General features: G+C 42.4%; 1 protein-coding gene across 1 annotated transcript; it reads left to right on the top strand.

The window, feature by feature from the left end:
* Positions 1–1,132: 1,132 nt before the first annotated feature.
* ltn1 (listerin E3 ubiquitin protein ligase 1) lies at positions 1,133–13,374 on the top strand. Its single transcript, XM_061086233.1, has 32 exons — positions 1,133–1,229; positions 1,418–1,624; positions 2,705–2,803; positions 3,126–3,356; positions 3,456–3,508; positions 3,616–3,796; positions 4,253–4,426; positions 4,609–4,799; positions 5,119–5,266; positions 5,365–5,622; positions 5,793–6,104; positions 6,302–6,520; positions 6,602–6,643; positions 6,754–6,934; positions 7,044–7,283; positions 7,369–7,522; positions 7,620–7,770; positions 7,898–8,099; positions 8,210–8,366; positions 8,657–8,770; positions 8,872–8,999; positions 9,071–9,206; positions 9,299–9,443; positions 9,713–9,926; positions 10,015–10,252; positions 10,411–10,488; positions 10,577–10,763; positions 10,935–11,100; positions 11,194–11,414; positions 11,939–12,133; positions 12,297–12,464; positions 12,649–13,374. Exons 1-32 carry the CDS (start codon positions 1,188–1,190, stop codon positions 12,709–12,711), a joined length of 5,295 nt encoding a protein of 1,764 aa, XP_060942216.1. The 5' UTR covers positions 1,133–1,187; the 3' UTR covers positions 12,712–13,374.
* The last annotated feature ends 1,742 nt before the right edge of the window (positions 13,375–15,116 follow it).

Genomic DNA, 15,116 nt, shown 5'->3' with positions numbered 1-15,116 from the left:
TGTAACACGTAAAATAGGGACAACATTTTATTCATTTTTATTTAAAAATTACAACTTTGCCACAGTACTGGGTTTCAGGCAGTTTCTTTTTTTTACTTCAAACACGCAATAAAGTCCCAAATCCACAAAATGTGTCTCGTCAGTCACATGGTACGGCCGGCTCGCGAAGCTTCGAACTTCACCACCTACGTCATCAACACAAGCCTCGGTACTCGACACCATAGATATATATAAAGACTAGATATATCGCTCGACGGAGCCGGACGTCACCACATGGCGGCCGTCTTGTTGCGGGAGGCTCTCTCACCCATAACATTGTGTTGGTAGTTGTAAATAACCATAACTTGCTTAATTTTCAACCGATTTTGAAACGGTCTGGTTTGTTATAAACGTCAGAGATGTAGTTATGACACTGCATAAATTATTAATTTTTTTTAGAAAATAACATAATTATTCATAAGTACACAGTGTCATATCTACATCTCTGACGTTTATAACAAACCAGACCGTTTCAAAATCGGTTGAAAATTGAGCAAGTTATGGTTATTTACCACTACCAACACAACGTTATGGGTGAGAGAGCCTCCCGCAACAAGATGGCCGCCATGTGGTGACGTTCGTCTCCGTTGGCCGGCAACGCGGCCGAGATATCTAGTGTTCATATCTGTGCTCGACACACGCGTCAAAGCCCTCGACACGGAAGGACACATCACTAGTTGGGCGATTTCCTTTTCAAAATAAGAGTATGTGATTGACCTCGCTTAAATGAAGTTCAAAACAATTCGACAATAGTTATTATAGTGTTCAGGTGTTGTTTTAAAATGCTCTATAAAATCCTGCATAATCTAGTCTTGAATGACTCAATCGATGTCTGCTATTAGAATACCACAAAATAGCTGCTAAATTATTTTGTTTCAACTCTCTGTTCACACTGTGTGTGTTGTTCTAATCGTTTCGATTTGTGTCTCATTTCATTTGAAAATGGGACTTATTTTGGACATGCAAGAGAAGATGGGTTTCTAATTGTATCCAAATTGCTTTACTTTGAAAATACTGAGGCAGGAAGTGGTCGGTTCCCTGACAAACCGGTGATTTTCAGTGCGATTCACTTCCTGTGGTCATTGAAAGTCCTGTCAACACCGAACACAAGCGAGTTACTGTAGAAAGCAGAAGAGAAACGCGGATCCATGGGGGGTAAAAACAAACAGAGGACCAAAGGAAATGTTCGGGTGAGTAAACGCACCATCGTAAAGTAAGAGTTAGCAGCAGATTAGCTTAAACGCGTCAGAACGAGCTGATAAACTTCAGGCTAGTTAGCGAACCAACATGTGGCGGTTCTGCCTCAGTTGTTCTGTAACCATCGCCATTAGTATTATTTTTTTTTTGATAACCACACGTTTCTCTTCCGGTCCGCCAGCCGTCGAGTAGCGGCCGAGCTGCTGAGGCACTGACCCGGGAAGGTGGCGTCATCCCGGGGTTCGTGGGCTTTGACACGACGGTGACCTCGGAGCTGAGTTACGTCCCCGCGGTCCACGGAGCCGAGGAGATCGACAACCTGGTGGATCCCGATTTCCGCCTGGTGCTCAGGAAACTCTCCAAGAGGGATGTCGTCACCAGACTGAAGGTAAAGAGTCACTCTAAGTTCTAGGTTCTCCAGAGGAGCTCTGCCTTCCTCCATGTACACAAAGAGTCAAATAATGTCAGAATCTAACACGTTTAGTTTAAACATCTAATGCATCCACTGTTACACAACCTGACACGATAAATTACATAAAGTACGTTATGAAACAGACCTGCAAAGAAATGTCTATGTGCTGAAATAACCCCTGTCTGATATGTATTTGGTTCAGGCCAGTGTTTTGATAATGCAGGAACAGTGCATAAATAACATGTGTTCTTCTCAGGTGTGTGTATTAGTAACGTGTGTTCTGCTCAGGTGTGTGTATTAGTAACGTGTGTTCTTCTCAGGCGTTGAATTAGTTATGTGTGTTCGTCTCGGGCGTGTGTATTAGTAATGTGTGTTCTTCTCAGGCGGGTTTATGAGTAAATAAGTTCTTCTCAGGTGTGTGTATTAGTACTCCTTGTTCTTCTCAGGTGCGTGTATTAGTACTCCTTGTTCTTCTCAGGTGTATGTGTTAGTAACACTTGTTCTTCTCAGGTGTGTGTATTAGTATAGGTGTTCTTCTCAGGTGTGTATTAGTTACGTGTGTTCTTCTCAGGTGTGTGTATTAGTAACGTGTGTTCTTCTCAGGTGTGTGTATTAGTTACGTGTGTTCTTCTCGGGCGTGTGTATTAGTAATGTGTATTCTTCTCAGGCGTGTGTATTAGTAACGTGTGTTCTTCTATGGCGTGTGTATTAGTAACGTGTGTTCTTCTCAGGCGTGTGTATTAGTAACGTGTGTTCTACTCAGGTGTGTGTATTAGTAACGTGTGTTATTCTCAGGCATGTGTATTAGTAACGTGTTCTTTTCATGCGTGTGTATTACTAAGATGTTTTCTTTTCTGCCGTGTGTATTAGTAACGTGTGTTATTCTCAGGCATGTGTATTAGTAACGTGTTCTTTTCATGCGTGTGTATTACTAAGATGTTTTCTTTTCTGCCGTGTGTATTGATATCTGTTCTGATGTCTGTTCCTGTTAGGCGTGTTTATTGATATTGTGTGTTCTTCTCCAGCGTGTGTATTTATAAAATGTGTTTTCCTCAGGCTGTGCAGGACTTCGGGTCCATGTGTCAGGAGCGGGATGCTGAAGAGGTTAAAGGGGTCCTGCCTTACTGGCCGAGGATTTACTGCAAGATATCAGTGGTGAGCTCATCTCACATTGTCATCATATTTGTGAATATTTATTTTGTATCAGTGTGACGTTAGTTTTATCCTTTTGGAAACAGTCAGCATCTTGAAGACTTCACCATCATAGATTTTGAACTATCCTGAGGAAAGTGTCACTGTTCTACAGAACATGTATCAAATTCACCATGAGAGATATCTATGAAAAAGAGGTTTGACTAAAACTACCCCCAAATTCAGGATGTCATTAAACTGTGACTCTATATTTTGTGTGGGTATGGGTATTCATTTTTGTTGTGTGCACATTAATACAATAAGACTTCATCATTATTTCTGTCAGGATCATGACCGCCGGATCAGGGAGGCCACACAACAGGCCTTTGAGCAGCTGGTGCTGAAAGTGCGCCGCAGCTTGGCGCCCTTCCTGAAGAGCTTGATGGGCCACTGGATTCTGTCCCAGTGTGACACTTACACACCTGCAGCCTCTACCGCCTGCCAGGCCTTCCAGGCTGCGTTCACACCTGCAAAGCAGCCCGAGGCTCTCGGCTTCTGCAAGGATGAAATCCTTAATGTGAGTAAGAGCAGTGACTTTAGTGCAGACAAAGGGATGTGAACTTTAATCCAATGAGCAAATATCAACTGAATTCAAATTGTTATTTTGATACTGCAGGTACTTCAAGATATTTTGTTAAAGGAAACGGCAGACACGCTGAGTGATCCACTGTAAGTTATCAGTTTAAGTCATTCGTCCATTCCACTCATTGTATATGCGCGGTTATAATGAATGCTATTAGAATCTTTGCTCAGGCTCTGGTCTCCATGTTCTCTAGTAGCGTGACAGCGGAGGAGAGAGAAGCCAAATATGTGCGCATGCAGACCTGTTCCCTGCTGGGAGTGAAGAGACTGCTCTCCCTGCTCGCTCAGAGCGACAGGGAGGCCCTGGAGCAAAGACTAGTTCATCTGGTGAATACTGCGAAGTTCTGGAAGTACAGCAAACACAAGACACCACAGGTACTGGCACAGACTCCACCGTTAACTAAGTAAATCATGTACTTATTCACCTGAAATGTGCATCTAATGAGTATTTATTCATATATAACATTAAATGTTTATACTATGGTTTGAAATAAATACATTAATCATCACATCATCTTGATTAGATTTTTAATGTGAATAAAATATTGTAGTTTTTAAAGTTTGAAAGTGGTAATATGAAATGACTTCACCCCTATAATTCCAAATGTAGTGATCTGAATTTATGTTTAGTGCTGCTGTTACTATGCTTTTATGTGGAGTTAATTTAAAGGTAATTCTCTGGAGTTTACAACAAACCTATATACTTGAGTTGACTATAATCTATAATGATTAATCTACTACATGAGATCTGTTTGTGCCACCTTATATGTGATACAAGAAGCTGTTTTGAGGAGGATGTTTCTCTAACCACCACATTACGTTGCTCAACAGGTTCGAGGGGCATTTTTCGAGATGGTGTGTGCTCTGTGTGAGTTCACTCCAGCGCTGATCCAGGCTGAAGCAGCACGACTCTGCCCTGCCGTCCTCCTCAGTATTGATGACACTGATCCTATCGTGCTGCCTCCTGTGTGGGAAGCCGTTCTTCACGTTGTGACTAAAGTCCCTGTAAGCTTGTGTTTAAAGGATGATCTCACACTTACATCGATTCACATGTCATAATGTTGTCTACTAAATAAACCAAAAAGAAGTAGTAAGCAGCACAAGAAGAGTATAGATATTAAAGTATGTGTTTTAGAATTTTTCATCGAGCCAATTAATTGAAGTATCTTCTGATGTTTCTAACCCAGGATTGCTGGACACATGTGAATGCCAAGAAAGGCTTCCTACCTAAACTATGGACTCTCCTAAAAGAGGGTGGTAAAGGCATGGCTAAAGCTCTCCACCCTAATCTAATGCCCCTCCTCAGCAAACTGCCCCAACAGGTCACAGATCCAGCCCTGGACTTTTACACCACCTTCTTCACGTCTCTCACACAAGGGTAATTTGTTTATACACGTCCATGTACACTTGGGCTGAGAGATAATCAATTTTTTATCAATTTTTAAAGGTAATTGCATTATGAAAATCAATTTTCTTTTTTTAGCGAGATGATGATCAATACATCAGAAGTTTAAATGCCAAAAAGTAACGTTTAGATCATTATTTATTAGTTGTTTAATACAATATACATTTCATGTTGCTGAATCCTTGAGCCCATCCATTACATGATTGTGCATTTGAAATATCTACTGTATGACTCCTATTCCCTGTGTTAATATTGTTGTATTGATTTCAACCATCTCGTCTGTCTGTCTTAGCCTTTCAAGCGAGCGTGCAGCAGCAAGTCCATCAGAAAGTGCAGTGATGGTCAACTCTGTGGTTGAGTGCTTGAGGTACTGCATACTGCAAAACACAGAAAAAATAGAGGATCAGAGAAAGATACGGACCATGCTCATTTCACAGCAGGTGGGATCACAGAGTAGCACACACTTTTCTCACCCCGTCAAATCATCCTCCTGTCAAGTCTCCACGTTTTCTAAATTTTTTTGTTTTTCTTTTTGTAGCTGCTGCCTCTCCTCGAAAAGTCCCTCGGTAATCCCTCCCTTCAGAATGGTCCTCTCTTCCTTTTGGTCACTGAAATGCTGGTTTCCTGGGAGAAGAGGGCAGGTTTCCTTAGTGTTGGTGAATCAAATGACAGCAAGGATGTCTTTGAAGAGCTTCTGGCTGACTTCTGGAAGGAGCTTGGTCTTCTCTTTGTCAGTTATGTTGACAATGAAGAGGCGGATCCACAGGCTTTGGAAGGGATAGCCACTTTGCTACAGGCAAGTTTTGGTTAAAGACATAATCACTACTGAAATGTCCATGTTGACACCAAGGACACGGCAAATCAATACGGCTGTCTCATTCATTCATGTCTTAAAATAGTGGACAAAGTGAAACAGAAAAGAAAATGCCAAACTTCATCTTTTTTCACTATCTCTTATGTCTCCAGGTGATGCGTTACCCCGAGAGAGTAAACAGAAACCACATCCAGAAGAAGAAATCTGTCAGGATCTGTTTATCTATGCCAGAGGACAACGAGAAAGCTGAGGTTGAGGGGGATAATGTTGAAAAGCCTGTGCAGACGCTGTCAGAGCTTGTGAATGAGGAGACGTTTGGATCCCTACAGACTCAGCGCTTTGAGGACGTGGTGTGCCAGCTGGCACAACTGTGCCTGGTGAATGTGAATGAGAAAAACTCAGAGAGGCATCTTGTTTTTCTCTCCCTTCTCCTGCGGTCCTTCCATACACAGAGGGTCTTCAGTGTAAGTTATTTCTGACTATTGTGTATTTCAGTGTCTGTTGTTTGTAATCATTTTGCATCGATTGTAAGCACTGCTGTCCACTAGTCTACATACAAAATGTTTAAAATGCTTGTATGTTAATTTTAGATAAAAAAATGAAGGAAGCTCTGAGATCCTTGATGCAACTGACTTTTTCTTTTTATCTGTGTTTCTTTTAGTCATTGGGCGAGTTGGACGACAGCGTAGCAAAGGGTCCTGAGCAGAGAGATGAGCTCAATGTGAAAAATCCAGCAGTGCAGTTCCTGCTGCAGCGGGTGCTGGTGTGGCTGACTGAGAAGGGCCGCACCGACACCGAGCACCTGGTAGAGATGGTTTTCAGCTCGCTCTACTGCTGCAGCCAACAGGACACCACCCGTTTGCTCAACCACATCACCATGGTAACATTGAATGACGTTGATTTCACCCAAATTTTGCTCTTGTTTCATTGCTGACACCTATGCTCTTACTCTGCGTCCTAGATGGATTTGCAGTGGAGAATTATCCTGCAAATTATACAGAGGGTATGTATCACTCAGTTTATGCTAGACATAAATCAAAGTGTGTTACCCAATCATGCATCAAATGTGCACTGTTAAACATGTCTGTGCATCTCTGCTGTCTGTTCTGTTAGGCCTGTGCAGATCCTCAGGCTCTTGACAGCTGTCGTGATTGGCTGAAAGGTTCAGTTCTGGGCGAGCAGCTCCTGGGTTTGGCCAAGGAGCTGTGTCAGGTCGGACAATGCCCCCCCAGTTCTACAAGCAGCCAAAGTTGGACGCTCATAAGCCTCGTCCTCTCTCAACATCACAACAACGGTGAGCAGAAATACATACACCACAAAGATGATCTATTTTCTAAATGCTTGTGGTTTTCATTCGAGTCACCAAACCACTTGAAAATACTTTTGACCTGTTATCCTCACAGAGCCCCTGATAGGGGAGGTATACATGGAGAAGATATTAGAGAAGCTGCACGCCACTCTTTCTGAGACCAAGAGTCTGTCAGATGCAGGCAACATGGAGCCACTCGTCTCCTTCATCGGTGACGTTGCCTCCACGTTCTTCTCTTCTGTAAAAGACTGTCTTCTACTGCTCTCTGCTGAGGAACTGTTACTCAGTATCTTCCAACTCACCGCCCAGGATCAAACACACACTCAGCTATCTAGTATGTTGTCACACACTGCTCAGAACATTTAGAATGTACTTGTGAGGTCAGCTGAGTAACTAATATGTGGGTTTTGTTTCGAAAGACACGCTTCTAGATAAACTGAGGAAAGTTTGTGTTTCTGGGATCCAGTCATTGGTCCAAAACTCTGATAGTGAGGGCAAGGAAGGTGGTTTCCTGCACAGTGCGGCTGTTTGGGTGAAAAAACAGCTTCTCACCGTCTCTCTGGACATTAACAGGTAACAAATTGTCAAATTTCAACCCGATGACTGTGTCTTATTCTGTGCAACCATATTATAAGAAATTGTTGTGCTTTTAACACTGCTTGGTGGTTAGTTTGCAGGTTCTAGTTCAGGCTGTAGAGAGCCTTGTGGAGACAATCATCTCTGGCTGCAATCAAGACTCCTCACTTTTCATCCAGTTCTTTACTCTGCTGATGCCAAGCCAGACCGAATGGACCAGAATCAGACAGGCCTTACCTCCTCAGGTGAGTCCTTCATCAAGGAAAACCACAAATTCAGGCAACACACATTTGTTATGTAAATCACGCATTCATTCGATCACAAAACTTGACATTCCAACATTGCGCCTCTTCTTTTTTCTGTCCTGTGCAGTGGATCAAAACACCTTTACTGTCCAGCCGCCACAGAGGAGTTTGTGAAAAGCCCTCCAGGGATATGTGGAAGTTTCAGTTGCCAAACAGGTTGCCAGCCCACCTATGTGCCTGCGCCCTATTGGGGAGGGTTGCCAGGAACGTTGCAGCTGTAACTGTCGATCAAAAGGAGGCACATTGTCCTTCACACCTTAAAGACACAGGTGTGCACACACAGGACAGTAACTTTTGTTTCTGTAACTGTGTTTTTCTTGTGAATGTCAATCTACGATCCTGTTTAATATATTTTTATATGCATGTTTTTCTTTGACAGTTTCAGAACTGCTGCATGCACTGCAGTGGTGTAAGGAGGTAGAGTACAGTCCAACTATAGTGTCTGCCTATCACAAGCTGCTGACTGACTGGGGGATGTCAGACGGACTCAGCAGCCAGGTTCCAACGACACGCCTGCTGGAGACGTTCTACTCCAGGTGATTTTTGATGAATAAGAGTAGAGGGGAAGAATACTCGGCAGAATATACAAAAACTACATTAACACATGTGATTTTCTCCATAAGCAGAGAATTAAGTCACCTGGATAATTTGAGCCACTTAAAACGATATGGATGTTTATTTAATGGGCTGATTACAAAGATCTTAAAAGAAATATAATAAATATCACCAGCACTTATTTGTTTGTAATGTAGGGTTTCTCCCCAATGTGATCATTTTAATCAACCTCCACTCGATATGCTGCATTGTTTTATATATTGCTCTGTAGGTCAGTGGAGGATGGAGGATTATGGTCTCTGACTCTAGAAAACTACATCCACACCAACAACTTGGCGACCACTTGCAGTCCAACCATTAGGGACCTTTACAAATCTGTGGAAAGGTCAGTAACTTTATTTGTTGAAGTCATTTTTATTTTCACATTAAAAGGTATTCTGTTGCCACACTGTGTTACATGCTAACAGAAGGTCTGTGTTTGATCAGTTTATTTCCAGTGTCTGAAAGCAAACTGAGCACAATCCAGATCCTCTGCCCCACTATGACCGATACGGACAAAGACATTCTCGTAACCCTGGCTACTGCTTCGATTATCAACTGGGAAGAGGATGACAGTGAGTAAACACACTTAAGGGATTTTTTGACTTGAACCATACAATTAAACATCTGACCTGTGTCATCACAGATGTTTATGGAAGTCTGGTGGTGCTGATGTGCTGTCTAAAAGCCAACACAGAAATGGAGGAGGAGGTTTTATATGCAATCCTGGTCACGATGATGGAGTGGAGGAACAGCAGGGAGGACTGGTTCCTCTTTGGCAGGTAATGTCATCACACAAACCATGGAAACATTTACAAATTGTTTTTAATTGTTCTACTGCTATACCACCATCTATCACATCTTTGTCTTTCAGTGACCTGTCCAAAGCATCTGCAGAACAGTTGAACCTCACTGTGGAAATGATGCGTTACCTGTCCTGGCTCGTGGCTCATTGTCCAACAGTTCTTGGCAGCACCCAGTGGGACTTCCTGCTCTGCTCCATGCTAGCCTGGTTGGAGGTGAGATATAAAATCATACATACTCTGCTGTTTCAAGACTTTAAGGTTTAGAGGCAAAGGTAAGCCAAAGATTATTTCCTCCAAGAGCTGAAGAAGATTGAGCCTTGAAGCAGGATGGGTGCCTGTCATCATGTGGTGACAACTCATTGACCCAAAGGACTCAAAATGGACATACACGTCATTACAATGTAGTTGTGTTCTTTTTGGTTGTACATCTTCAACAACTGTTCATCTGCAGTCACTCATTATCTGTGACTTTCCTATCTCAGACTGCCAGTGAGAATGTGAGGAGTCTGTGGAACCCATGGGTGCAGCTGTTTGTGTGTGAGGTCGCTGCACTAATAGTGAACCTGAACCAGTTCTTTGCATCGTCCTCACCTGACGCTCTGGAGAAGCTGCCGTCAGAGCTGGCGGGTGAATGGAGAGACTTCTTTGTAGAAGGAATCTACAACCTCCTCTTGCCTCTGCCTATCAACATTACAGGTACGTGTGGGTTTTATTTTATGAGGTTTGAGGAAGCATCCTCTGAAAAGGGAATAATCTTTTTGTTCTGTTTCCTGTTTAAATAAAGATGCCTTTAAGGAACCGGATGATCCTGTGTTCCCGTATGCGGTGCTGCAGTCTGTCGGTATGGCTCTGACCTATGTGCCGGTGCAGCAGCTAAATCAGAACTCCCTTCCACCGCAGTTCATAGCCGACCAGAAGACGAATCTGCCAGAGCCCTTGCAGACGCTGCTCAACACACTGTGTCCTCTGCTGCTGTTTAAGGCCAGACCTCTGCAGATCACCGTCTACCACCTTTTGGAAAAGTAAAGATTTAGTTTAACAGTGCACAAACACAAGCCTCCTTAAATTACAAAAAAATTATCTCCAATTCCTGCTACAAAAATCTAATCTTGAGATATATAGGGCACCCAAAGATTAGTAAAGAAAAACAAATCAACATACTTTCCTCTTGCCCATACAGAGTCATGCCTCAGCTGCCTGAGTGTGATGGAGAAGGAGACAATAACAAGTCTGATGATGACAGAGATGAGCCATGTCTGTAAGTCAAAGAGGGAAACCACATTTCTGAGTAAAGATGATACTTTTTCAATATATTTTTTGCCTTACAGTTAAGTTTTGTTCTTCAGTTCTCCCCCAGCTGCCCTGATGGCGCTCCTGTTCACCTGCGAGGAGCTGTGTGACAGTATCCTGGCGGGGGTTCAAGTAGGAGAGTTTGCAGTGGTGCAGCCTCTCAGTGTTGAACACTCATGTATTCTGGGATACCTGTTGGCCTGGAAGCTGCTCCTCACTTTTTTCAAATCCTCACCTTCTCACGTGAGTCACGATGAGGTCTAGAACTAGAATGTCACTCAGTTGAGCTCATACCTTCGCCAAGGCCCAACAGTCCCCTCAAAATTAAATTTTTACTTTCTATTAAAAGTGTATGGAAACAAACTAAATTTTTGTCACCGTATTGACTGCTCTGCTCCTCTCGTGTATCTGCAGCTGCGTGCCCATTACGCCCAGTATCTGAAGAGAAGTAGCTCCCTAAACAAGCTCATCCTCCACCTCTTCAAACTGATGCCTGAGAACCCTCTGTACCCCGGCCAGGGGGCAGACACCAAGGAGACCAAAACCTTCTTCACAGAGAGCCTGTCTCTGGCTGTTGAGAGTGAGTACACGTTACCCACTCCTACACACTCTCTGTACCTGACTGTAGAATGTAAACAAGCCCAGTGTTTTTCTCTCTGGTGTTTTCTTGCAGACAGTGACAGCGTTCAGTGGGAGCTCCCTCACCTGGCTTGCAGCGTTTACTACAGCACTGTGCAGGACCTGCCTGCCATGGTGCGGCTGTGTTGGAACAGCCAGGAGAAGAGAGTGAGCGCTGCTGTGGAGAAATTCACCATCAGATACGTCACTCCTGTTCTCTCCGCTGAGGAGATCTCGTCTGTCCACTCCAGCACTCAGATGTTTGACAGCATGACTGTAAGTGAGAAAATACATTTCCGTGACAGCTTGTACTAGCGTTAGACTCCAATAGTCAGATTTAATAAAAGCAGACAAACTGTTCGTGATAGTTATGGAAGAAGATTAAGACTCGAGGAGTCTACTTAATTTGCCTTCCTCTATAAACCTGTTTTGTTAAGAAACCAAATAATCTAAAATATATTTGATATAAAACATAGTAAAGGAGCTGTCAGTTTCAATGATGTATAAAGATGAAACATGTTATAGGAGGGGCCTGCTAATCGATAAACCCCAACAGACCTGATCTCAAAGAAATAACACAAAGGTTGATGGGCTTAATAATCTTGTAAACTGAACAGATCCTCTGGTGCAATACCTGCATCAAATTTGCAGCATAATGAATCCGAAGCAATAGATGCTCTTTATTTGAAATCATCCAGTGCGATCCTGGCAATGAATTATAAAGCAGGTGATTATTTGACTGAAGGACTCCCAGTGGCTCAGACAAACAGTGGATTTATTTATTCATCTTATCGCCCCAGGTTAAAGCCCGCTCTGCAGCGCGGGAGGTGATTGCTACCTATTCTGTGGATGACATCTTCATAGAGTTGGTGATTCAGCTGCCACAGAACTACCCTCTGGGCTGTATCACGGTGGAGAGTGGGAGGCGTGTTGGTGTTGCCGTACAGCAGTGGAGGAACTGGATGCTGCAGCTGAGCACGTACCTCACACATCAGGTAGACACAGAAACACACAGTGGATAGAAGTTTGTGTAGCAAGTACGGACTGCTCCTCAACTTTTGGCCCAGAAGTTGTGTGAACTTAGTTTTCAGGGGTCAGAAAATATACAAGAGGATAAAACATTTCCATAAAATCTAATTGTGTTTTTGGTATCTTAAGAACGGCAGTATAATGGAGGGCCTGGCTCTGTGGAAAAACAACGTGGACAAACGTTTTGAAGGAATAGAGGATTGCATGATCTGCTTCTCTGTTATCCACGGCACCAACTACTCGCTGCCCAAGAAGGCTTGTCGAACCTGCAAAAAGAAATTCCATTCAGCGTGTTTGGTAAGTTATCTTTTGATTATCTGTCCAGATCCTCACTGCCTTATCAGGAGGTTTTCAATTAAATAATCACATCGATTATAGGAACAGAGATGACGAATACCATTAAATGCATAATGTTATATAGTTCTAAGTCAACATTGCTTTTTGACTTTGTTTTGTAATTGTCATTCTCATCTTTTTACAGTACAAATGGTTCACCTCCAGCAACAAGTCCACCTGCCCACTCTGCAGAGAAACCTTCTTCTAACTCACACTGCTGCCATTTCTCCATCCACCAGGTCTGGGAGGACTGATTACATGCAGTTGATTGCTTAGACACTCAAGATTAATGTCGACTTCATAACATGGGTAGAATTTCTCTCTTGGAGGATTTCTTCGACTGAAATGATCAGTGTTTGGTACCGAAAGTGTTCACAGTAAAATCAAGGAATAATTGCATTTTGTTGACTTTAATGTCAATATTAAGTAGTTTAAGTGAAATGTCAATAGTTTGTATTTTCCAGTCCATCACTATATTGTATATATGCAGTAGCAGTAGTTTTCCTGCTGATGTTTTTATGTTAATATTTTTCTCAATAATTTTCCTGGTCTTAATTTTTATCTTTTGTGTTGAAGACGCTGAATCACAAAGCTAGGGAAACCAAAACTGGTTAAAAATGGATGTTCTTAAGTAAAACAATGTTCCTAATTCCTAATATTTAGGAGTATAAAGAGATCATGTCTGATTAGTGACATCCTTCGTGACATGGTACGATCACGCATGAAAAGCAGGAAGGAGAACTTCTTTCGGTTGATTTTCAAAGTGGATTTTCTCCCAAATATCAAACAACATGACACAACTTGTCATCTCCTGTGCCTGCATACACCTGTAAATGATGCTGGAGAGTAAATAAAAACAACTTGATGGTTATGGATGCAGTTTGTCTTTTTTTCAACAGGGCTCAAGTAAAGAATACGCAGGGGAAATGTTCGCCACGTACCACACAGACACTAGTAGATATGTAAATTGAAAATAATTTGTCATTGGATCTTGTCCCTGAACCTTCATGCATTCCTCACAAACAAATACAAAGATGTCTGAGTGCTGATCTTAATGTGATAGACCAGAGTGAGTAATGGACAACCTTTTATAGATAATGTGCATCACCATCAATAGCCGATAATGGCTTGGTGTAGCAAACAAAGAAATACTGCTCTGGCAGTTTTTCAAGAACCAGACTGAGCGCAGAGTGAAGGACAGTGCGTCCATTTCCCAGTGAGTTTAGTTATACAGAACAATGAATATTTCATGATATATAAATCTAACACAATGTCTGCTCCTGCATATTTTTACCTGCATACACTGACCCACAAAGATAAACCTGAAGAGAGTTGACACAGTGGTTAGAGATTTGATTCACCTCGGACCATCTCCCCTCAGCAAATATACAAGTGGATATATTACATTGTGCTATCAACTGGGGCTCAGGGGGTAGAGCGGGCTGTTCTCTCACCAGAAGATTTGAAGATTGATCCCAGTCTTTCCCATTCAAGGTGCCGAAGCGTCCTTGGGCAAGATACTGAACCCCAAATTTACAGCTGTTCTCAAAGAAAAAAGTGCTGCCCTTATATGCACCTAGGGAATGAATGTGTGTGTGAATGTAAAACTACTGTGACTTGCTTTGAGTGATAAGAAAAGCACTGTATGAATACAGACCACTCACCATTTTAATCTTAGATTACTTTATTCAAAGTAAATGAAGCCCAAGTGCTTCAGCGAACTGTTAAGGCAACCTGAGCCCCCAATTACAGTTGCATGGTATTTCCATATAACTATGACTGTACGTTAACCTGAGCTAGTTTCCAAGAAAAGACTGTAATTAACCTCAGCCTCTGACTGCTGCACGTTCCCCCGCACTCATTTATCTTTGATCCACCACCTCCTCATGTTGAATAATTTATCTGTTTTAATGGGGGGTTGCTCTCATCACTGTTGTTCCTATGGAATTAATTATGACAGATTAAGCATGATCAATGAATTAATACCTATCATTTGGTCTGGTGTGTGTGTGTGTGTGTGTGCGTGCGCGTGTGTGTGTGTTTGCAAGAGTGTGTGCATTTGTAATTCATTAATGTAGTCAAAATGTATCAATACATACAGCCAGCATCCATCATCATCTGCCCTTGACCTTTTTAATAGCCATTGATCTGTTTGCCAGGCATAAATATGATGAAATCCCTGTCTGGCATGGGCTTTCTCACATACACACACACACACTCACAGCCTCAAATTGTACTGCTCATTATCTGCTTGATTAAGCAGTGGTGCAAATGTTATGAACCACAGAACCGTCTTGTGTGCGGCCCGTTCTCTCTGAACAATGTAGCTCAGTCCTCACCAGAGGATGGCAGCATTACCTCAAGACATCACTCCGACCAAATAAACCCACCATTGGAGGAGGTGTGTCTACATATTAACCTGAATAAAAATGTTCCTGTTTCTGTTTCTCAAGAGAGATTAAATAACCAACCAAAATCAAATCTAATGTCGTTACATTCTCTGTCTGGTCGCTTAAATGGTTTTTCATTTCATCCAAATTATTAATATGTAATTTTAAACAGGAATTAATGAGGGATCCAACAGGGATTATTAATGTGCCATCTTTAATTACT

This window comes from Limanda limanda, chromosome 14 (assembly GCF_963576545.1).
Source record: "Limanda limanda chromosome 14, fLimLim1.1, whole genome shotgun sequence".
Classification (NCBI taxonomy): domain Eukaryota; kingdom Metazoa; phylum Chordata; class Actinopteri; order Pleuronectiformes; family Pleuronectidae; genus Limanda; species Limanda limanda.
Note: the sequence above shows the minus strand (reverse complement) of the source record. Positions and strands in the feature narration are given on the sequence as shown.